This window comes from Haemorhous mexicanus, chromosome 3 (genome assembly GCF_027477595.1).
Source record: "Haemorhous mexicanus isolate bHaeMex1 chromosome 3, bHaeMex1.pri, whole genome shotgun sequence".
NCBI classification, from domain to species: domain Eukaryota; kingdom Metazoa; phylum Chordata; class Aves; order Passeriformes; family Fringillidae; genus Haemorhous; species Haemorhous mexicanus.
In genome coordinates this window covers 6,628,032-6,652,832 of record NC_082343.1, presented here as the reverse complement: position 1 = coordinate 6,652,832, position 24,801 = coordinate 6,628,032, and the positions used below count along the sequence as shown (strand labels likewise).

Genomic DNA, 24,801 nt, shown 5'->3' with positions numbered 1-24,801 from the left:
TCATTGTACTTCTGGGGGAAAAAACAGCTCCTGGAACAGGAATAATGGAAAAACTAATCCAAAAGCCAACAGCATATAGGAACTAAGAGAAAAGTTGTTATTGCCATCAGTGTCAGGCCTTGCTGCCACAAAGCATTAATCCTGATACTAATCTGCAGACCTAATCCTGATACTAATTTGAAGACTTCTATGAACCAAACATACCTATTCTAATATTTTTTTAATTAATTTTTAATCAAACCTGACCACTAACTCTAGGAAGCTGCTCTCAGAAGTCAAGCTCACTATTTTTCACATCACCTGAAACATGGTCTTCTGTCCCTAGCAGGCTCTTCCTGAAGAAACAGGATGTTAGCATTCATTACTGTAACCCATTGATGTATAGTTGATTTGTGGTTTTAAAGTTTTCAACCACTTTTCTCTGATGCAGTGCATAATCAGTAGTAATTAAAAGACTACCTTAAAAAATGGAAGCCTCTGAGCAAATTTTGTGATAAACCATCAAAGGAGTGGAGTTTGAAGTAAAGGCCTGAAGGGTAAGAAACAAACTAAACTTGAAGTAACTTAGGTCTCTAAGATGGCAGGAGTAGGGGAAACCTCTACCATTAAGAGCCCTGGAAAGCTTAATTTAAAAAAAAAATTAAAAATCAGACACAGCTTGTTTACCTGGATGTAGAATTAAACCAATGGATATTGTCATTTGTGTCCCAGAATAAACTGGAACTTTTATGTTTCTATACTGGAAATGGTTCAACTGTAAAATCACACTTCACAGCTCAAGGCAAAATGATCCCACAGGATCCTTAAATGAAAAGCAGTGTATTTTGGTTCACTACCACTGACTTGTCATCCATGGTCAGATCAGAATCCTTCTTTAAATGAATCCTTGAAAAGTAACTAAAAGAACGCATCCGGCAGCAGGCTTGAACTGATGGTACACACGGGCCATACTTCTACTCAGACATGCATACTTGTTCACAAATGCCAAGAGGCTGGAAAAGGCTTCTGCAGACAATTTTCTTTCATTAGCAATGGGAATGTTGCATGGGTTTCTTATGCTTTAGAATAAACATGCATCAATCATTTATCTAATTTTTCTATTACACTCGATGCCAAATTTATCTAATTATAGATTACTGATGACTGACTAGAAGCTAGAAAATACAAGCTTTACTTATTTTTACTTAGTAGATTAAAACAATTGCCAATCTGCAGGTGGAAACATTTACAGCAATTCCTGTTCACTTTATTTAAAAATTAAAGTTATAATTTCAAAATCTTTTGAGAGTCAATTGCCTCCAAGCACACTCTTACATCATTTCAAAGCTCAGATCCTTGAGCTTTAAAAATAATACTTGAGTTTATTCTTGCAGGCAAAGAATTCTGCTAAAAACTCTTCCAAAATGTTTGAACAATCACTGGTGAAATGGTAGCAAAAAGTTCACAGAGCCAGGCTGGCAGTCACAGAAGCAGTTTTGCCAGTGCTCCATGAAATTCAGCTTCAGACAACAAACCCCTACATAGCTCAGACTTTTTCAAGCAGACAGGAGCAGATCTGTCAGAGAGTCTGGCAAGTCTGCCAACCCTCAAAACCAACAGGATAGCTGGGAAAGAGAGTCTGAACTACTGCAGCACCTGAAACCAAAAATGTAGAGCTCATAAATGGTTCTGAGCACATCAAAATTAAAGGGTAATATAAGTGTTCAGTCCTCATTAGTGGTTCCAATGTATATCAGTCAGAAGTGCTACTAGAACTCCTTGGAGCAATCAAATACTGTAAGTGCTTTTTTTCCACTGGAAACTGAAGATACAGAAGAAAATTCTTACATAGTACAAAGATAAAAGACTGCTTTCTCAATTCAGCTACTATTAACACTTGCACCTGGTGGTTACATAATTAAATACAGAAAACAACAATTGTACCCTAAGAGAAACTTAATTAGATTAGGCATGTAGTAACAAATGCAAAATTACCATCATTAGTATGTCAGTGTACTACAAATGGCAATGCTTAAATGCCAAGCCCACAGCTCCCATTTCTGATTTATTCCCACAGATGAGGAGGAGACAGCAATTTGCTCCCTTTTGTAATTTCAGGACAACTGCATCTAGGTGAGATTTACCCAAAAAGGAGCAGGCAGGAGTGCTGCTGGCATCTCTCTCCCTAAAAATTCAGGGGCACTGTTGTTGGCAGATGTTTTGTGCTACAAAAGCAAAACCAGATCAGGCAGCATGGAACAAACTAATGAGTCTACAAAGCTCCTGCATGTCCTGATCCTTTCACAGGCACCTGCTTTGCTCACAGATGAAGCAGTGAATGATATGACAGCTTCTCTTCCAGCTGAAAGCAACAGGAATCCTTTAATTTCAGGTTCAAAGCTGTACCAACAACCAAAAAATAAAAACTAAGATTTCAGGGAAAACGTTTCAACGGCGCGATGGTACAGACAGTGATGAACTTGCAAAGACTGCCTTGGAAGCTGCAAGGTAACAATCAAGAAGACAGGGAGGAGTTTGAGAATGATCCACCAAGAGTGACCCAAGCAAAAGTGCTACTGTCTGAATGAGTCTTGCTTTTCCCTGAATATATGTAGAATCTTTTAAAACAGCTGGAATACCCTTTCCAGGACCTGCTAAAGATCAGCAGCTGCAACACCTGTGTGCAGAGTCACGTGAGGGAAAGCAATGATCTCCATGGTTAAATCAAACAAGTGTTTTTCCAATTGTCTTCTACCATCTTAGCAGGAACTGTACTCACAAACCTTCAGATCCCACCACCATGACAGATCAGACTCAGTATGACCAAAGACAACCGTGGATGTTGCAAACCAGTAATCCCAAAGGTTCTGTTTCACATCAAAAGGAAGGCCACACAAAAAACTGGAAAGTTTGTAGTTCTGGAAAAACTACAAACTGGAAGTTTGTAGTTCTCTAAACACCAAGATACTCCCATTTGTCAGGAATTACTGTGAGCTTAAAATGGGTATTTAAACGCTTCATGTATTCTATCATCTTTCCTCAATTATTACACTACAAATAGTCCCCAAGTTTTAGGAATCAAATCTGCCCAAAAAAGCTGTTAGGGACCACAGCAGCCTTCCTGGATAGTTCATGCCTATGAAATAATTTAAACATTACCACTGGAATTGTAAATTTGTGGCAAACAAGTCTTGCTCACAGTTGTCTCCCCTGGCAGGACAGATATTTAACTAAATTTCACACCTAAAGCTATATATTATTTAAACAGCTTTTTGGTAAGAGTTCCAAGGGAGATCTGATCCAACTTGTTCAATAAGAACTGGTAGGATTTAAATACCATAAATGAGAAAAACACCTGACTAAGAATCCAGGTTGTTTTAGAAAAGTACAGCCATATTCTTACCCATGATGGCAAACCTGTCATCAGGAGAGTGTAAACTCTGCCACACTTGTGCTCCAATACTAAAATCTGCAATTTCTCCTTCCAAAAGGTAAAAACCCTTCCCTTTATTAAGAAAACTCAGAGAAACACTAGACAAAGTTGTGGTCTGATATTAAACTTTACCATGTAGTTGGGAAATAAAAATTTTTTAAAAAAGAAGGAAGCCTAGTTTATGACCTTTCTAAGGCAAATCAAGGTATTATGGGGTATAGATAAGATTGTAGATTTCTCCAGAAACAGATACAGAAGGTTACCCAGCTGTGCAGCCATGAAGCATTTTTCCTGAATAAATAAGGAACTATAGCAACCAAGGGTAGTATGGCCTCACATATGCTGCAATAATGAGACATAATGAAGGGTCTTCTGGGAGCTCTCCCACTACTGCTAAAATTTTATAGCATCAAATTCAGGAACTAATTTTGAAAAAGAGAGAATCCTATTTAATATTTGATGTGCACTGGTACTTCTTTCCTTTATAATCAATTTCCCTCTAAACATCCACATTCTTTATGTTGGAAAAAAAAAAAATCAACTGCTTCTGCTGAATCAAATCTCAAAGGGAGAGATAATAATATCCCATATGAAGTTGACAGTATTTGCTTAGTTTATCTTATTTGCAGATGTAATCTTTTTTGAATAATCATATGCTTGCAATTTTCCAGCTCCTGATAGAAAACTAACCTGTCATCAGAACAAATTTCCTTCAAAACTCACACATGACTTACCTGTAACTGGTGTCATTAAGAACATCCCTTTTTTTGAGATTCATTCTACCAATTATTTATGTATAAACTTACACATGCAAGAGCTCTCATCTTATTTCATGGTGAGGACATGGGACTTTACCTTGCTGTAAAAAGTGCCTTGAAATAATTTTCTGACTAATCTTTCAATTAATTGTCCAGCTGCCATTTCAAGGGAAAACTTTTCTGCTGCATCTTTTGTTCCCTGAAAGGGCAGGCAGTCCTGCCTGCAGTGCTAATTGCTTGTAAGCCCAGAGAAGGGTGAAATTCCACTGCAGCTGGGTTATATCTGGATTGAACAGAGGCCCCATCCTTGGACAAATAATCCCCATGGAGAAATTACTGCCCAGTCATCAAGGGTGAAGAAATACAAAGAAGGTAGTAACACCAGGGGTTTTATCCTTTTACAGTGACAATACCACCTTCATTCTTAAAAGCCATGGAACAGCAGACAGAGTGACCACTGTGATACAGCTGGACTGGGTTAAACAGCTTAAATCAAAATTGTGATGGGAAGATAAACAAAGATGACAACCACAACTGTAGGCTTTTGTAAACTTTTCCTTCACTTGCAGCAGCTCTGAAATTGGCAATTCTCTTTCATTTGCCTGAGTAATGAATTCATTTGGCTTAAGAAATTACTGCCTGCTCAGAACGCTTTTCCCTTCATCCCAGCACAAACTGGTGAAAGGAAGAAGTGCCACTACCTGCATTTAGAGGCTGATGATATGATTGAAGATGAGAGGGACTGGTGACTAAAGCTGTGATTAGGATATAGCATAAGAATAAAGCTGGCAATGAAAGGGCACAGTCATGCTAATTCAGAGAGAGAATCTGGGAAATTGGCCTGGGACTAAAATTAAACCATTTCCCAGCAAAGGAACTGGACAGTAAGCCAGGAGCAGAGAGGAATAGTGACTGGCTAGACATGGAGACTTGTTTTTAGAAGTCAACTTTAAGGTAAAAAGTTAAAGGGGACACTCACTTCCTGTACCCCAAATGTTTGAGATCACAGTCTCACATTACCATCTGCCCAGCAGCAGAGGAAGTTATCACTCATCTCTTCCCCTCCACACTTGTTTCCACACCCATCACTCCTCTCTCAATCAGCTCTCTGTTCCTTAATCACATCAAAGCACCTTTTTAAGACCACTGTTTGAAATTGTCTAAGTAAAAATGCTCCCTAAACCCAATTCCTCTTTAATATGTAAATTTAGGCCTGCAGTCTTCAGAATGGATGAGAATAAGGGAGCAATAAACTGTAAAATGCAGGTAATGGAACTGGGAACAACTAGAGAAGAAGGTGGGAATCTCAAGGTACATTTCAACTGATGATTTATAATCTGGCATGACATCCTAAACTGATACACAAGCTCCAGTTTGAAAAATTGCTTGGAATTTATCAGACCTACTTTTTGAAACAAAAGGACTTCCACTCTTCAAATAAATCAGCCCCCTGCTGTACAGCCTGGGCCTTAAAATCAGAATTCTGATGCTGATCACTGGGTTTGGGGTCTTCTCTTCTTCTTCTTTTGGTGAAGGTAACACCACTGTTTTGGGGAAGACAAATAAGCTATCTATGAAATCTTTAATTTACTTATCAAACCATATACCATACCAAACAGTGGTTTGCAGACCAGACTTGAAATATTCAACAAGCAAACCTTGGGTTTGCTTTGTGCAAGGATGAGTGAGATGATGTTCCAGCTGGAAGAACAGTGAAGTTGCACAGTTAAGAGTCAATATCATCTACATACACACATGCATAGAGACTGTGAGCCTCCAGGCAACTTGAATTTTGGCACTTCCTAACTTTAAGTACTTAGATTTGCACCTTAATAACATTCTTTTAACATTGTGTGTGTATAATGTGCTCATAGATCACTCAGCCAAGACATAACTGGTTTAATCAACCACATTTGTGAATTATTTGGGAAGCTCACTCCAGTTTGCTAAGTTGCAGCCCTGCCCAATAAAAATTAAAGCAGATGCCTCTGTGAAGCCCAGAGAAACAAGCTGATAATGTAAAAGGAACAGACTGAACTGTAACAGAAGTGTGACAAAAAATATTTTGTTCTTTGCTACTGTATATGTAGCCAAAACCACAACACTACAGATCTGCCAGTCCAAATGGCAAAAGCATTTTAAAAATAAAATCAGATTTAAAAGAAACTTGAATTATAAGCCCTACACATTATGAAGCATTTTCATAAAGAACAAGGAAAAATATGTAAATTAGGTGACTTTCTAAAGAAAAAAATTCCAACTATTCTACACATAATCACAAGACAGCATTTTTGTGTAGGAGAAACATTGAAATTGTTCAGCTGTTGAAAGAGGCTAGATTTGATAATAAAATTAGATATTTTCTTAATGCAAAAGATTTTTTTTAAATCACCAAATATTTTAAAACTAATTATTAATCCTATACAAATTAAAATTAGAAATAAACAGTGTTTCTCTAACATAATGAAAAAAAGGCCCAAATAAGAACAGTGAATTCTGTGTGTTTACAATTATTAACAGCAGTGCCTCATATGCATCACATTTGTTCTATATTCCCTTCTAGTCCCTTAGTGTAGAACTGTTTATCTAGCAGTACTTATTTCCAGTTGGTAGTCCTGCCATTCCCTTAGAGGATTTGCTCTATCACCAATTAAGGTCTAATTGTCAGAAAGTTGCTCTCAGCAGATCATGTTTTCCCTTCCTCCAAACATCATCCTGTTTTTACCAATAACACTCATACAAAAATTAAAATTCCTCTTCCTTCCAAATAGGAATCAAAATTTCTACCTGCAAAACTGATCTAGGTTTTTACATTTTTGCTTTGCCTTCAGGGAGCTGTTTTTTGCTCTTTTCTACATGGACCTTTTGCAAAGCATAGGGTTTCCTAATCTCATTTTCCAACTGGAAACTGGAGAAAACATTACTTCTCTGTTCACAAAGTAATTAGGTCTGTGGAGTATTTAGACTCCATGATAATAATGCCCACAGAAACAAGGTTTACCATGTGTTCTCCTTCATGTCCACACCATCTTCAGCAGTTACTGGCCCTGGTCACTTCACATCTCAGGTTACTGTTTCCCCACTACATTTGGTTTTAAAAAATGAAGTCTAAATTGTTGCTACAAAGTCATTCAGGCTAAACTTGAAGCCCTAAAGAGGCCAGGGAGGTTTTTATCTGTTTCTTTTATTTCTTTTATTTGTTTCTTAAATCACAAGAGCTGTCTACTTTGCAGTCTTCCATATGTCACTAGAATGTAAATTAGCAACTCTAAACTGCATTGCCACCCAATATTATCAATTCAAAAAGATGTGCAACTGCAAAGACAGACTTGTACATGCAGCTCTTCTGCTAATGTCTCTTAAAAAGCAGCTCCACAGATGTAAGAGTTTTAATCCTTCATTACCAATCACAACATTTCATTTTTCTGTATTGTGCCACAAGTTCATCCCACTTCACACAATCTGACTCAGAGTTCTTAAAGCTGGAGGGAAGAAAAGTACACTGCAAACAAAGGAGGACAGATTTTTCCAAGACTCAACTATCTTGCCATCTACTCTACCAGAGATTTTCCTGCTTTTGATAAGCTGCATGTTATAATCTGTAAGCACTTTGCTTAGAAGAGAGAACTTTGGAAAAATGGGATCAGGAAAGAGTGACTCATGAATGAGTAGTGAAGCTCTGCAGAAAGAGCAGAAAATTTGAAATAGAAGGTGAGAGGTGAATGCAGACCTGATTTCATATTCCTTCATCCTGTGCAGCAAGAGGACAATTGTAAACTCTTACTGTAATATCTGTAATTTCAATACTTGGGTTTTCCTTGGCTCTGGAGTTTAATCCTGAGTTTTATTCAAAATAGCCTTTGAAAATATAGTGACTAAGATGTAATCACTTTCATTAGAAACAGAAAGAAGAAACTATTGTGAATTCTTTTCATTAAAGGAGGTAGGGAATTAAGGTAAAGACAATCTCTGACCTCTGGGGTCAGTACATCAGCAGACAGCAGCACAGCAATTTTCTCCCTCCTTCTGGGAAGTGTGAGTGCCATGTAAGGCCCATTTTCTCACTTCATTGGATGTGCACATTTTAAAAGAATAACCAAGCAGCTGGTGCCATTTTTCTATGCCTTCATGCTTACACCTGTACACATATTTGATGTAGAAATTTATGTACTTGGGGCTTACAGATACTTTTAAGGAACATTCTACTGATTAAGGACTTTGTTTTGTATTTAGGCATACCAGCATGAAAGCTACAGTAAAGGGGTTGATATTCAAAAGTGCCTCTATATCTACAAGTCAAGTACCTCCATCACTCCTTTATTTCACTTCTATTTCTATAAATACCCCCTGTATACCCAATTAAAACAATCTTAAATGTTTTAAATTGCATTTAACATTTTCCTCCTATTGTAGCCTGGTCCTCCTACAAGACCTCCTTTCCTGGTTCTCCTCAGGACCAGGAAAATAGCTGTAGATCTTACCTCTGAATAACAGATTTAAAAACATCACCACCCACTGTTTGAGCCTAACAAATCATGTCTTTCCTGCCGTGTTCACTTCTTTCTTACCTCAGCAAAAAGGACACTGTCAAAATTGTTCAGCATGAAACTGAACAACTTTGACAGATGTCCCAATTTACAGATTTTTTTTGTAAAGAAAATAAACCAAATGCTTAATTTTAAAAAACATCTGTAGACTGGTACATATATATACTCAAATGCCCAACTTCATTCTCACTGCAAACTGTAGAGATGTGCATCACTTCCAGCACTCCCAGCCTGTTTTCCCCTGGCAACTGTGCCCCTCACCTTCAGCTACAGGAAGAAGGCTCCTAAGATGACTGAGCAGCAACTTGCTAACTAAAAAAAAAAAGTGTTTTCTACATTCAAGACAAACGAGACATACATGTATGTGTGTGTATGGGGAAAAAAGTGTTTACAATTTTTAGATCACTTTGCATTGACCTAGCAAATGGACAGTGAAATGCCTCACACATTGTGTGGTATCCATCATGCAGGGAAGGTTTGTGATCTCTCTCCCAGATTTGCAGCTCCATCTCCCAAGATGAAACAAAAAGGAAAAGGAAAGAAATACATTCCTTACCTAACCACCTGCCTTTTCACCTTGGATTTATATCAAGAGTGCCTCAAATTTTCAACGACCATGAACTAAAGGTCCCAGTCTAAGAAAATTAATGTCCTATTTTTATGCATTTATTTATGTACACACATGCTAAATCTGACTTCATGAAGCAATTGCAAGATCAAATAAAAAATCTATAGTGACATGCACACACACACACACATATATATGAAATTCATGTATAGATACAGAGCAGACAGTGTGTATCTTCATGTTTTACTTGTGAGTTCATAACACTGTAATTACCTCATCATGAAACTGAACAAAATGAGGAGAGTTAGTGCAGTGGTCTATTTGAGACACAAAGAGACCTCCCCAATAAGTGTGAGTTCAGAGTGTGGTGGGCTCAGCACTCAGTAACTGAGGAGTGAAAGATAAAACATCACTTCCTAATGCCCAATTAAAGCAACAGCAGCAGCAGTATTAAAAAGCTGAGGATAGCAGTGAATATGACTGGATGGACTAAAACTTAGATTATTTTCATGAATGAAACAGTCACGTTTCTGTATCACCAGCTGGAACACGAGCATCCCCTTAGAGAATCACAGGCTGAACATATATTAAAAAAAAAAATCAGAAAAATCCCAACTGATCATATATCTGTATCAATTCCTATAAATAAAAGTTATTTATTTATTTTAACTTACTGCTTGGAAAGAGTAATTAGCAGGATACAATTAAGCAACAACTGAGAAATACTTAAAATCAATCCAGAGACTTCCTGTTTATGATTATTACCCATAAGATTGTATAAAAAGACTGGAGAAAGGAAGCTGGCACCCTATTTAGCCAAAGAGCAAAATATATATCATATTTTAACAAAAACAAAAAAGAAACTGGAGTAGAGCACACATTTTAAATACAGCCACAGCAGTTTATGTTAAGGGTCCTTCAAAATAAACTGTGCTTATTTATTTATTGAGCTTTCATCATTACATCCCTCAATGCACTACGAAATGAGAAAATCCACTAATTTTCATTTAAAGCTCAACTAAAACTCCACTGCAATAACAGAAGGCAAAAGCCAAAACTAAACAAATATACACAGATGAAAGAATGAAGGAAAGAGAGAGGGAGGGAGGGAGAGAATAACTGACCTGTAAAGAAAGACTCTGCTTGCAAAGTAAGTTTGAATAAATTCTATAAAAGATGTTAAATTACTGAGAAATCTATTTGCTTTGATCTGGTACAACAAAAAGCTCATGAATAACAAGATTTTGGGCTGAACCAAACACCTTGAAAGGGTTACAGTCCACCCTGAGCTACTGGCCTACCAATGGAACTATCAAAGAGGTGCAGAAAAAAAATACATAAATATTAACATTTTAATTGGCTGATGCACTGTCACAGTGGGGGAACTTGTGGATACAGCCTTCCCAAACCCACTCTATTTACAGAGATGAAAAAGAACAGCATGCATATAGTAAAAGGAGATAAAACACTTTAACAACCCTACAGAATTGTAGCAGCAATCTTCTAGCAAAAAGGGATTAATTAGCAACAAAGGCAAATGGCCATTTGCCTTAAATTATCAGTTCTCCTCATGGTCATTATTTACCAGGAAAATCTTTGTGCCTTCATAGCCATTATCTACATACCTAGGCTATGACAATGCAGTGTACAAAGCTTTTGAAGGTAGCTGAAATCCCAGATGAAGCATGTTTGTTCCATGGAGCCATTTGTTGTGAGCACACCCCAATCTGACAAATGCTTTGGGCATGATACAAGAACATGCCAACAGACTGACATAAAAAAATACCAAATAATAATGCTTATTTTCTTGATGAAAGAATTCTCTCAGTGCTCCTTTCCCAAACTCTTTCCTCTCCCTCTCAGAAGATGCATTTCATGTTATGCCCACGTCATGCACAAATTTGAACTTTGGATTTAAACCCCTGATTCTCTTGCATTTAAATTATGTAAATATCAAACCCAAGCCCTGTGAAATCCAAAACAGACAGCATCTAGTCCTGGCTTAGGACAAAACAGGCTTGTCTTCTTCCTGTTCCACATTTTGAATGGGAGAGTGCAGGGCAAGTCTGGTATTTAAAGACTCCTGCTGTCATATATATTGCTACAGGGTGCTCTGCAACTTCTCATTCCTGCCTCCAGTTTTCTCTTGTACAACTTTCACTTCTCAGTGTCATTAATATCCATTCAGTAAACTGATGTCAAGTTACTATTAAGAAAGTGCAAAACCTCCTTTCTTGGGTTGATTCTTTTTTTGGTAGAGCTTTAACTATCAGAAGATGGCTGGACATGGCCAGTAATGTACCTAAGACACAGCTGTGAGAATAAAAATTTATCCCTGGCTAACGGGAAGGATGTCAAGATATTTGTGTCAGCTCTTCCTTCCTGACACTACTGACTGGATAATCACTGGATTTTTTAGCTCAGTAGCTCACAATTAATTGAAAAATAGACAGGGTGGCTGGCAAACTGCAGTTGACACATTTGAAGGGACACAAGTCCAGGATAAAACTCAGTCTGCTAATTTCTTTCGAGAGAAAACCCTTTCTTGTGTCACTATTATAACATGACATAAAAGCAGCAAATCCCAAGTTCAAGATGGGGTCTATGCAATGTAGCACAGAGAAACCCAGTTCCCTGCTGTGACCATGAACACAAGTTCCCCATGCCATAAGAATTGCTTAAAACTGTGCCTACAAACTGTATTTTGGCAGGGCAGACGGGTAGGTCTGGACTACATTTTAAGATATGCTAAAATTCTTATGGCAACATGGGAATTAATTTTTTTCCATGCTTGTAAAAGCCCTAGGAAAGAAATTAATTACACTGGCCAAAAAATAAAAAGAGAGAGATGGAGAGAAACAGAAAAGTGGACAGATCTTCTGGGGCAACCAACTTAAACTGGGTCCAAATGATGCTTTTAAGAGACTGCAAATATAACCTGTCCTCTCTCTGAGCTTGGAAAGACAAAACTACCAGTTTTAAGTACAGAGCTGAAAGAAAATATCTTCATAACAGGACACACTAAAAGGTGATGTCTCCTTCCCAACTTCTAGCATAGGCAACAAAATCTTATGGAAGTAAAAAAAAAATCCAAAATTAAATACACCCTCAATTTAAGGTCAACGAAATCAAGCCAATGCAGAAATCAGCAGGCAACTAGAACATGATTACAGTCGGCAAATCAAGTACAGGAAAAATGAACCATGAGGAAAATAACTGAATACCAGGTGGGAACAGCAGAGCACAATACCCAAAAAAATCCCCACAGACTACCCAAAGCCATAAGGGAGGACAAACCTCAGCTCTTGCACACTTTGCTTGAATAAAATACATGAAATCATATGCTTTAATTCCTTGATACAAACGTAAGACTGTAAAGAAAAAAGACTGCCATGCAAAATAGGGCACTTTGATTTCTGAAGTCAAACTCTAAGACATTTTTAAAAGAGCTTATTTTTTCCTCAAAATACCAAGTTTTTGTTCACTTCCTCCAAATGCAGGCAATTTTCTTAATAATTTTTCATCTTTGCAGTGTTGAACATAATGGGACAAATAATACATGATGCACAAATAAGTTATAATGCTCCATGCAACTTATTTGCAGTGAGATGCTGAATGTGTGATAAATCTAGACCTGAAAGTGAAATATGCCTCCTAATTAAAAATCAATTATTAAAAACAGTAAAGAATGAAAAAGAAAAAAGGCTCACTCACCAAACTCATAATGAAATCCTGGAAACTTCAGAGTTATTTGAAAAGCAGGAAAAAACCTTCAACATCTATATTTAACTAAAGAACCCATTGTGGGTTTCTTGATTTTATGATTAACAGTTCTGTGAAAAATTGTTTCTTGTATCTTTTTTGCTTTTATCTCTTCATTCCAAACGGTCATGAAAACGAACAGACAGCATTCAAATGGGAAATGCAAGAACAAACCATTGCTCCAGCTCTGGGAAATCAAAGTACAGGGATGCCCTGATGTGGCTCTGAGGTGACACATGGAAGATTAGCAGCCACCCAAACCCACCAGCCCCTGAACTTGCAAGTAAGTGCACCATGTTCACCCACAGCGTTGCCCATTGGGTTTCTTGGCAGGTCTCTTCAAGAAAGTGGTTTTAACATCCAGGCAAAGTGATTTGCAAACATTTGATCAGGATGTGCAAATAACTCTTTCCAATTAATTTGTGTTTAGTTCTGAAAAGATTTCAAACACAGAGCAGCTCAAAATCACAACGCCTGTTGCATAAGCTTGGACAAGCGGAAATTTCCAGTTTTCTTCATCAGGAAAACTAAGACAAGTATTCATACCTCCAGCAGTGACAGAGAGATTAAATTAACAAGCACTACCAAGGAGATCTGAATCCCATTATTGGAGAAACTACACTGGTATTATGCATTATCATAAATATTCAGCATCTGCAATCAAAAGAAGGCTTTGGTGTTTACCTATATAATAAAGTTTTAATAATTCACTATCAATATTTCACACAGTGTGCTACCGTCACTTTCTTCTGGATAAAAGAAAAAAAATACACCCAGAATTTAAAATGCACAACCATTCCACTGGGAATCAAACAATTTCTTCTAGAGAAACATGCCTGTGGAGAGTACCAAGCCATTTTTCCAAAAGCCAGGGGCTCCAGGCTCCATCTGCCTCTGGCAGGTGGGTGGCTGGCCAGGGCTGCCTTCATTTTGTGTACCCCTGGGCAGGGTCTGGCCTGCAGTCTGAGCACACTTTTCTCAAAACACACCCCCTGTGGCATCTGTCCAAAATCTCAAATACTTTGGCAATGAAACTCTCAGGATTTTAATTCACAAAATTTGGAAACCCCAAGCCAGTGTGCTCCGAGGACATCAGCTGCTCCACCCATGGGTGGTGGGTGGCACCTCCACACCTGCAGCCCCTCAGCCATGTGCAGTCCCCCTCTAAACCATAAAACTGTCAGATTTGGTATTTTTCATGCACCACAAGCAAGAGGGTACATGGCTATCCTTCCACCAGAGATCTAAGGATGTGGGATTGGGGTTCTGGCCATGGGGGCTGCAGCAGCTCGTGCCTGGAGGAACCCACTGCGTGCCCAAACCCAACCTGCCACAGCAGCTTCCCCATAACCCCAAAGGCACTGATTTCTTCAAATGGCACTAAATGCCCCAAAGGATGTCAGGTCAGGAGGAGGGAGGGAGGGGCAGCAGCACCTTGGGCTGCCATCATCTCAGCCTGCCACGAGGGGAGAGAACAGCTTTTTAATTGCCACTTTTAACACATAAAATACATGGAAAATCCTAATTTGACCCCCAGCACAGGCTCATCCCATCTGCTGCAGAGGGAAAGCCACATTATCAAGGGCCACACTGAACAGACATCAACTTCTGAAGTACAGTCCAGCTGAATAAATAACACGGAAAGTTAATAGCCAAATCCTTTCAGCAGCAGCAGTGCTCTGGGAACCTGATTAGAATTTGAACATTTGCATTGATTTATATTTTTTTTTTCAATGTTACCAGCTGGGAGCAAGTGCTGGAGGGGAGGTACAGGAACAGCTCTGCAAAAACAGGAACAGCTAGCAAAGGATTACCTCCTGAAGGATTATCTTTTAAACAAAGAAAAATTTGGTATACTGCAAACAACTAACTCAAATCAAAAGAAACAGATTAATCCAACAGGATTAACAGGTGAGGCTGCCCTGTACTTTAATGTCCAGACACACAGCTGAGGAACGTGAATGGTTTTATTTAGATGATTTTATTTAGTTGTCAAGCACCTTTACATAGTCCAAAATAAGAGCTGCCTGTTCAGTTAAAACAAAAGCTTTGACAACTTAGCCTGCAGCCTCACAAGCAACAGAGATCTCCTGTCTTTTTACAGAGCCCTTTCCTTTACCCTTACATATGTAATCTCTGATCACAGAGTTTTTTTAACTCCCACCAGGAAGGAGCATTAGTTGCTGCCTGTATTGCTCCTGCGCTGTGAAATTTGCAGAACTGAGCTCTCTCACTTCCCTCTGGGTGGCAGGGGAAGTCACTGAAATGGAGATAAAGCTCTTTATGGGTTCATCTTTCCTGAATTGTTACCACTCATGTAGATTTTACAGCCACAGTACTACAGAAATACCAAAAGTAAAATAGCATCAACCTACTAAAACAAACCAGCATCCATGTATTTGGAAGCAATCCAATGATAGCTACTTGAGCATCCCTGCCTTAGCAGCAGACACGTTCCAAGTGTTTCTGACTTGCACCAAAGATCTGTATTGATATCTACTTGACTATCCTGGCAAGCAGAGTAAGGTAAGCAACCAAGTTTAAACCATAATATAATTTAAGAAAAAACCAAAAAAGTACAAAGATAAAGCCACACTCATTTACAAAAATTACATTTTACTGTATTTTATTATTTCCACATTTCTGTAAAAATAATTGCTTAATCATACATTTGAGATTCCCCTGGGGTAAATAAAAAAACTTAAATACTTAAAAACACAACACAGCATAAGGCAGTTCAGCAGTTCCTTTATGTTTCAGTCAGCCTCATATACATCTCAGCCCCTACTTTGATCCAGAGCTGAAACCAAATTCAGCAGCAGTTGCAAACCTTACCTCTTGATGATAGGAAAGATTATGGACTTTGGTGAATTTTTCCAACTAATAAAATTATATTTCCAACTTCTGAACTTATATTCTTTTATAACCAACTAACCTCTGCATTGGTCCAGCATATATTTCATGTTTGTTTGGAAGTGAATTAAGCATTATGCAAAGACTCACCTCCTCCACCTCCAAGAAGGCTGGAATTAGCTGTAAGAAAAAGAAAAAGGGAATTATTAGCATTGAGCTTCCTAAGTACACATGGAACCAAAACAGAAGATGTTTCACAGGAGATTGTCCATTGTTTCAGTAACTTTGTTACTCTTCCCTTACCCGAAAACACTTAATACAAAAACAATCACTTATTGTAAATTGCAATCACCATCTTTACCTTTGCAGCATCTTTGAAAATGCAAGCTAATAAATAAAACAATAATACAATTACTAAAGCTAATGCATTGAATAGGTTATGAAATTACAATCCTGCATTTATAATTCTATAAACTGTATTCCTTTGTGATTACCAAATTAATTTAAAATTTCCATTGTAGAGAAACTTAAATAGACTTTGATGCAACTTCTGATTATCTCTCCTTGTTTTCTGTGCCATGGGACCTTTGGGGATGATGATGAGAAACCCTGGCTCCATTGATGTAAAAGGGTTTGTGCAATTGAGCTGGGATTTCCCTCAGCAGGCTTAATTGACTCAGCACTGTAACCATCCAGCTACCCAGGCCAGAACTTGATAAGTCACTTATGAAAAGCAATTTTCAGAGCATGGTGATACAAGATGGTCCTTCAAATTAAGCTAGCACAATTGGAGGCATGCCAAATATTTTCCTTTCAGTGCCTAGGCAGAAACAGAAGGAATGCCTAAGCTTCTAAACCTGTCCTTTAGATGTGTGGGAAACAAATCCTTGTTGTGTCAGAATATATTTATAACAAAGTAAGAGCATAAAGGAGAGACACAGGTATTTCTGATGAGTAAAGAACAGATACCTCAAACCATGTCCTGCTCCAGGACAAGGGTATATAGTAAGAGACACAGAATAAATTAGGTATTTTCTATATGTTATTGTTTATGTCACTTTCCTCTGTCTCTTCAAAAGAAGTCTGAAAACAGCAAATTTCCTTGCTGTTGGGTTTTTTTAATCACTTCCTTAAGATTTTTACATAAAATTGACAATTATCTTTGTTTTCTTCTTCATCAGATATTCTACAAACACCTTGGACTTAACATCCGTTTTCACCTCAAACATTTGCAGCCAGCTTCCCCTGACACTGCAGTAAAACTGCCCTCATCAGAAAGCCAGATTTTCCACCACAGCCAAGATCCATGCTTCAAAGTACCTCTACATTACTCTAGAAGTACTTCAACATTAGTCAAAATGCAATGTTCTTTGAAGAAAAAAAAGTGCAGTTCTATATCCAACATAGCTGACCATGTCAAATCAAAGCAAACTAATTAACTAAGCTAGTTACTCATCCTAGGATTAGCTGTCCCACTGTCACTGAGGAATCATGAAAACCAAGACCTAGAGAGATGTTCTCATGCCTTTTCCTCATCCAAGTCTGGTTCTAGTACCCTGGAACATTACACGAAGGAAAATAGGACAAAAAAATCCTTTGTTCTGAAAGCAAGTAATTTGGAGCCATTTTCAAAGAAGTGCTTGTTTGGAGACAGAAGAAGTTTGGAGAAACAGGCACAAAATGGAAAACTTTAAAAAACAGCAACAAAATTATCTGCAAATGATGAACATCTCTTGCCTATCCTCTCTAAAGTGCTAGCAGAGAGCAAATTCTGCCATGCACATATTGCCTTTGACAAAGATGTAATGATGGCAATAATAAATGTGTGCAGACATGTTGCAAAGAACTAAATCTTGCCATATTTACCTAATTCTTGCCCTGACTGAAATTCACTATTAAACAAAGAAACAAATAAAACCAGCCTCATGTATTTCTACAGCTGCTTCTGAAGACCTCCTGTAACAGGTAACCTCACTTTCCCTGCAGTAAAAAGTACTTATCTGCTATAGAAATCAGGAGAGTTCTTATCAGAAGAAAGTAAAAGGAACAAAGTGTCATCTACTGCCTGCTATTCCAGCTTATTTTTTTGGCACTGCAGAATACACCTACAATTAAACTATTCTAATCCTCACATGAGTCACGTTCTTGGATTCCAGCTATTATGTTCCAATAACTTGAGACACACAGCTAAAACCTGTTACCAAAGTTTCCACTGCTAAAAAAGTTTCTTTGGATACCCAGCCAACATCCCCATTGCAAACTTTCATTCGATGGCTTCTCAGAGAATTATGTTTCTCTCATTAAGTTTTCCTGACAATGTTCATCTTTCCAATATTTTCCAAAAACTTCTGAATAACAACTGATTAAGTCAGCACCACACACTTCTCTATAGAAACAGTAAAAACAGTTCAAATGGGTTTTTGGCTGCAGTGCATCTATTTCAGCTATTGAAAATGCAGTAATAATTCACAGGGACTCTTTATTTTTTAATTTTGCTTGCATAATAGAAGCAAAAACAAACCATCTCCCTATGATTCCAGGAAAGAACAAGACTGACTTATATTTACAGTTTCTTTTCTAGAAAGATAATGTGTCAAAAAGCAAGAACTTTTATTTTCAGATTTTTCAGACGCTTCCTGAAAGGTTCAATAAAACACACATTTCTTTGCATATTTGGGAAAGTCTTACCACTACAGAAGTGATTTGTCACTTAGCACCTAATGAATCTTCTCCCACACAGAGGTCAGCACATCCCCATGGCTGCAATCACATCATATTATGTTGGAGCAAGCACGGCCTCTCCTCTCAGTCCCTCTGTGTTTATCTGCAGCTGCATTTTGTCCGTCAGTGCTCCCAAACCATCAAGTCTTGGAAAAACCCTTTGGAAACTGCTCCTGCTGTAGAGGTTCAACTATAGGTAGCTGTATGAGCAAACAGCAGAAGGTCCCAGGAAGCTTTCAACCTCCAAATTCGACAGAGCCCAAACTGCCCCACAGGTTACACCTGCAACTCCTCTCACTCAGGGCACGCCCAGCCTTAGGTAGAACACCTTGATATCACCATGTGCCCTGAGAGGCCCTGGATGTCCCATCCGGCAGGACTGGACAGGGCTCTGAGCAACCTGATTGAGTGGAAGGTGTCACCCCAGGATACCTGCCCACAGCAGGGCAGCTGGAATGAGATGGTCTCTAAGGTCCCTTCCAAGTCAAACCACTCTATGATTGTACGACTGCAGATTGTAAATCCATCTTGGCTAGCCCCTTGTTTTTATTTCTCTTTTCCAGAGCTGCACAAGATTCTCAAGTCACAGGAGACTTGGGGTGAGAGGAAACAGGAAGACTAAATTGCTACCAAGTTACCAAGGCAAAGAACAATAAAAGAAAGCAAACAAGAGTAAGAGGGGTCCAAATAAATGTGTATAAAGGCTTCTTGCACCTCATTTCATTCCCCATATCACCCTTTCAAAGTGACCTGCCCAACCTCTCTGAAATTGCCTCCTGAAAAACTACAGTCCACAACAGATTCCTGGGCATTAACTCTGAAAATCTACTCACAATAGAAACTTGAAATATTATTTTAATATATACACAGAGTGGTCAGGCAGCCAGCAGACTGCTGTGCCAGGCTGAAATACAACACACGTTGATAGAGCCCCACCCGAGACATCATTAGCAACGGCCCTAAAGGGGCAGCAGAGGTGAGAGTTCATCTAATTTTAAATATCTTTTGCTTATACCAGTAACATAGGCTTCAACTTTTTTTAAAAAAGTAAAAAAAAAAGAGCACCACATCTGGGGATCAGTTCCTGTGGTGTCCTTAAAATAGTGGCTTCACAATGACACAAATTACAGCTCTAGAGATACTGTGCATCACCACTGCTTCAAAAGGAGACTTGAATGCTGCATTCGGAGAGACAGATCTCATCTTCATAGTCTGCCTCAGCACAGTGAGCAGAAACACATCTAGAAGTGTTAAGATGGATTTCAGCCCTTTAGGTCTGGGTTTCTTTTTAATAGGGACATTAGAGCCATTAGCAGAAAAAGTGTTTCTACAAAGTTCAGCCTCATCCCTAAGAAAAAAGCCACTCCAAAATAAAACCCACTTCAACGAAAAAACAGCACCTAATCACTAAGGATAACGATTTAGCTCTTAATGAGATGTTTATAGCCCCAGATTCAACCAGAAATTCAGTATTTCAAGTTACTTAAAACCTCAATGGACTAGATAAACATGCTTTTTAAAGCATCAGGACACCCTGCTAAAGAAACCCAGAACACTAGTCTGCTTTACCCTGGGAATTCAACTCTTGATTTAAGAAACAAAATCCTTTCCAAAAACTAGTGTGGGGAAGAGAAGGGGAAAAAGTAAAGAAAACAAAAAACCTGGAAGGAAAGAATTTAAAGTAAGCTTAGTTGCTCATGCTGGAATACCCACAATGAAAGCTCAGGTTACCAAAATGGACAAATTTTTATAAAGAATACACCAGCACATTTGACAAACAACAACTGGACATCAGTGTTTTAAATCTCAGCCTTCCTAAAGAGTTATGTTGTGTTGAGACTCATCCCCATACAGGCCACCAATTTTTGGTGTCAGTGCTTGGCACCAATCTGACTGTCACCATCAGTTTATCATCTTACTGTAAAACTTTCATACCTTCTCTCTGTGAGTTCCCACAAGCAGCTTCTCACAACACTGACTCCTTTTCTCTTCTTTCTGCATGGCCAGCTGGCTCCATCCCATCCCTTGGACGACCACCTCACCCTTACTGCCCCTCACAGCCCAGCCAACAAACTCCAGCCCTCCTCTCCATCAGCTAACCCACTCCAAACACCCATCCTGACTGGACACAGCTGTGCCCTATTAAGGGCAGGCCTTATTGGACACAGCTGTGCCCTATTAAGGGCAGGGCTGTTCCTACTCTTTGGTAATTAGCACAGGTGCAACTTCTCAGGGGTGAGATTAACTTCAGCACTATCTCTGTTCTCCTACAATCCATCCTCTGACAATGTTGTATCACTTTCCAGCAGTTTTTTGACTGAAAAAGCAGATCAGAAACTCTGGTGTGGTATTAATATTTTCCTCACTGCTCTCTTTACAACAACATTCTTGCCAAACCGTAAGATTGTTTGAAATTTTGAGGAAAGCAATTGAATGCTGAAGAAGTTCACCTCGAACAAAACTGAAAATCTTCCTACATAGCTAGCCAGAACATGAAAACAGTGAAGGAGGATGTATGGATGGGTAGGCTGAACAGGCAATTGCAGGCACAGAATTATTTTTTCTGCTGTCAATTCTGAGGAATTTAGAGAATAGGAAAGATGTGAATAGCAATTTTTGTGATATCTCTGGAGATAACACACTTTTAGCTTTGTTAACAACACGGCTGAATAACTGTTTACTTTTTGTTGGCACATACTCATCTGACAACAATTTAAGAACATAAATTCTTCTGGGAGCATGTCTTTGTCAAGTATTAATGGCACTAGTAACTTAAATTGACATCTATGTCATGCAGCCATGCATCTGTCAGTATAATAAAAATATAACTCTAAAAGATTAGTTGATATTGTCTGACTTTGGCAGCAGATGTTTGAGCTTATTTTGATGTAAAAAAGATTGAATATTTTTGTCAATACTTTCTAATTGTGAAATTTATTCAAGGAGACAACTTTATAACTGCCAGTATTGTAAGATGCAAGACATTCTATTGCCGCAGACACCATTTTTATTCATCAATAAAACATCATAAGAGGCAGCTGGTGAGCAGAGTAACAGTAATTTATGGAATGGGAAGCTACATTTCTTCTACATGTTTTGTGAGACATCCTTACCTGTCACTGCATTTCGTTTCATCTTCTCTCAGGAAACCAGAGAGAACAAAGAGGAGTGAGATAACAGCTGCACCTTGTACATCCAAACATTTTTAGCAAGAGATGTGTTTGGATGCCTTAAGTAAAAAGCTTCGGGCTCACAGATCATGAAGGCATTTTGCAGCAGGTATAGTAAATAAAACACAGTCACCACTCTCTTTAAAATGCTTCCCTGCATATAAAGCCACACAAGCCTAGAGAGGTAAAATAACATTATAACAACAGACTGGGCCAGATTGGCAAGGTTATGTCAGTGGCTAATGATGCAAAGCAGAGACTACTGGATATCAGAAAACCACTGGGGCTAAGTGGTCTAAGTGGCCAAAGAAGATTGACTTAAAACACTTAAGTGGCCTAATAAGATTGACTTAAAACCCTTAGGTAACCATACCCCAGAAACAGCTCCAGAATACAATTTCTAGAAGATTTCTACAAACAAGTTGCTCCTCTCCAGGTTTGCTTATTTTAATGTGTGATCGAGAGCACATCATACTCTAAAAACACACTCAAAGGACTACAGCTTCATTCCTAAAAAATCTCCTTCTCTCCCCATAAAACCCCTCTGTAAATGGACACAAACATTTATCCAGTCTCATTTTATTCATAATAGGAAGTACCAACTTCAAGCTCTCTTTCTAAAAAGCCAAGATCCCTAGAAGCATGACCAAACAATTCAGCTCATGAAGTTTCCATCATCTTAGTTTTAGCAAAACAGGTGATGTGGGATACTACAGAAGGAATTGAGTTTTCCATGTCTTACCTTTTTTTAGATGTGGAAACTGCATAGTACAAGTTAAAGATTAAAAAAAAAAAAAAAACCTAATGGAAGACTTTGTGCAATTAGAAGCACAGGCTTTTTATTTGGAACCAATAAAATGGCTGTGTGGCTCACTTGTCACAACCTGTGATATTCTCCTCCTCACCCACAAATTCTGTACAGAGAACAGATGTTTTTAAACTAAGGTTTGCTATCTTTGCAAATAAAGCAGTCATTGTCTCTAATTTCAAGCTTGTAAAAGGTATGTCAGAGGTAGATTAAGGGGAAAAAAAATAATCAGCGTACTGGTAAGTACTCTGGAGTTGATCCTGTCAAGGAAATTGCCTTCACAACATTCTGAATTCAATAAGGAAACAATAACTGTCATAAGGTCTCAGTTATTTTTCTTCTTCTAATACATTACCAACTCAATACATGATATGCATTTATGCAAGAAGGTTATTTTTAAGAGTTATATATTACATCCATTAAGCTTAATCAGTCCTATGCAAAGCATCTCTGAAATCTGATATGAGGACTGAAAAAAAGCCACCAAATCCACCAAAGACCCAAGGCAGGTAAGGCAGCAGACAGCAGCATGGGACAGAAATGAGCACACAGCTATCAGGATAACATCTTCAACTTGGCCTAATTGGAGGCATAACTTCAAAGCAGAGGGAGCAGAATGACAGGTTTTTTACCATACAGTGAAATACAGTAATTGCTTTAATGCAGGGTGAAAGAAAATTAACAGAAATTGAAGTTGACTAACACATCCTGAGAAAAATACATGAGAGAAGGTGCTTGGCCCAGAGTACTTCCTAAATGCTGCTGTATAAACTTCCATATGGACTGAAGTTTAGGCTGCAGCTTTACAAGAAGCCTAAACTTTGCAGTAGCCTGAGGACTCCATCAAAATTGCTTCTTGGTGGGAAAGTCAGACAACCACAACAAAAAAATGTAACTTAAAAGAATATCCCAAAAACCAAATGAACTTGTTTTTTAAGAATGCTCCCAAACACAAACACACAAAGCACTTCCAGGTGAAATTTTTGCAAAAACAGCAGTTCACACTTTCCTACCAATGAAATTCATACTTCTCACACCCATCCAGTGGTAATAATTTCAGCTAGACAGGACCATCTGTTTCAAAAGAAAAGAAAGAAAGCAATGAAGAAGGAGAAGGTTTCCTGCCAGTGCCTCCAGAAGGACAGTTAGAAGAACCTGTTTGATGAGGCTGATGTCATCCTTGGGAGGGAGAAGACGACAGACTTGTTGAATCAGAACCTGCAGCTTGCAGGGAAGGAGTCAGAAAAGGCTAAAAGTGGCTGGTGAGCACAGAAAGATCCATGGCCATGTTTTGTGTGTGCCCCTCTGCAGAAACCATGCTCATTTTCCCTGCTCATTTACCCAGAAAGATCCATGGCCATGTTTTGTGTGTGCCCCTCTGCAGAAACCATGCTCATTTTCCCTGTTCCTCTCATTTTGGGAAACATCAGAAAAGCCCAAACCAGGAACAGTTTAATTCTAAAACAGGGTGATAAATTGTCACATGCACTACAAGATGATAAAGGGAAAGAGATTAATTAAGATTTGATCCATTTTGTGCATCAGTTTGTGATTTGCTCAGCCACTTAAAAGTTGCCTTCTAGATCATTAAGGTATTTAACAATCTAGCTGAGCTAGAAATGTAAAGCAACAGGAACTTCCTTCAGCACAGAATAATGAGGACAAAAATATTCAGGTCTACTAAAACCCATTCTTCATTACACAGTTTAGGCCATCTGTGTGGTTTGTAAATGTAACATTAAAGGGAATCAAAGTGCTGCAGTATATAATTAATCCATTTAAGTAGAATCATTATCAATATTTAAAAGCCTATGCAAAATAAAGTAAGATGTGGTCCAAGGTTCTACTAGCACAATTAGAAAACAGTTTTGGTAATAATTGTTGCAAAATAATTAGTGAAATTTATAAAACTCAGGCATCTTTCCAGTATCCCAAAGGAACTAGAATACATTATCTGGAAAACAGGGGGAAAAAAATCAGACTGAAGTTCTTCAAGCTTTTGTTGCTTTTGTCTTTTCAAAATTACAGCCAGCTCTGAACCTACCAAAGTCTACCTGTATCTTATGACCTTTTTCTTCTATTTTTAAAACATAGCTATGGTACTTATGGTGTAGCTATATATAAATGAAACTAGGTTTCATTTCAATATTTTGCTACAAAGAAACTGCCTAATATTTAACTTCTCCAAGGAAAATGTCAGAC

At 38.3% G+C, this 24,801-nt stretch overlaps 1 protein-coding gene across 3 annotated transcripts in view; it reads right to left on the bottom strand.

The window, feature by feature from the left end:
- MACROD2 (mono-ADP ribosylhydrolase 2) overlaps positions 1-24,801 on the bottom strand; it is an 851,353-nt gene that overhangs the window by 651,055 nt on the left and 175,497 nt on the right. For all 3 annotated transcript variants that reach the window (XM_059840665.1, XM_059840666.1, XM_059840664.1), the window contains exon 4: positions 16,051-16,080. In XM_059840665.1, coding sequence (XP_059696648.1) covers positions 16,051-16,080 — 30 coding nt within the window. The remainder of the gene's footprint in view (positions 1-16,050; positions 16,081-24,801) is intronic.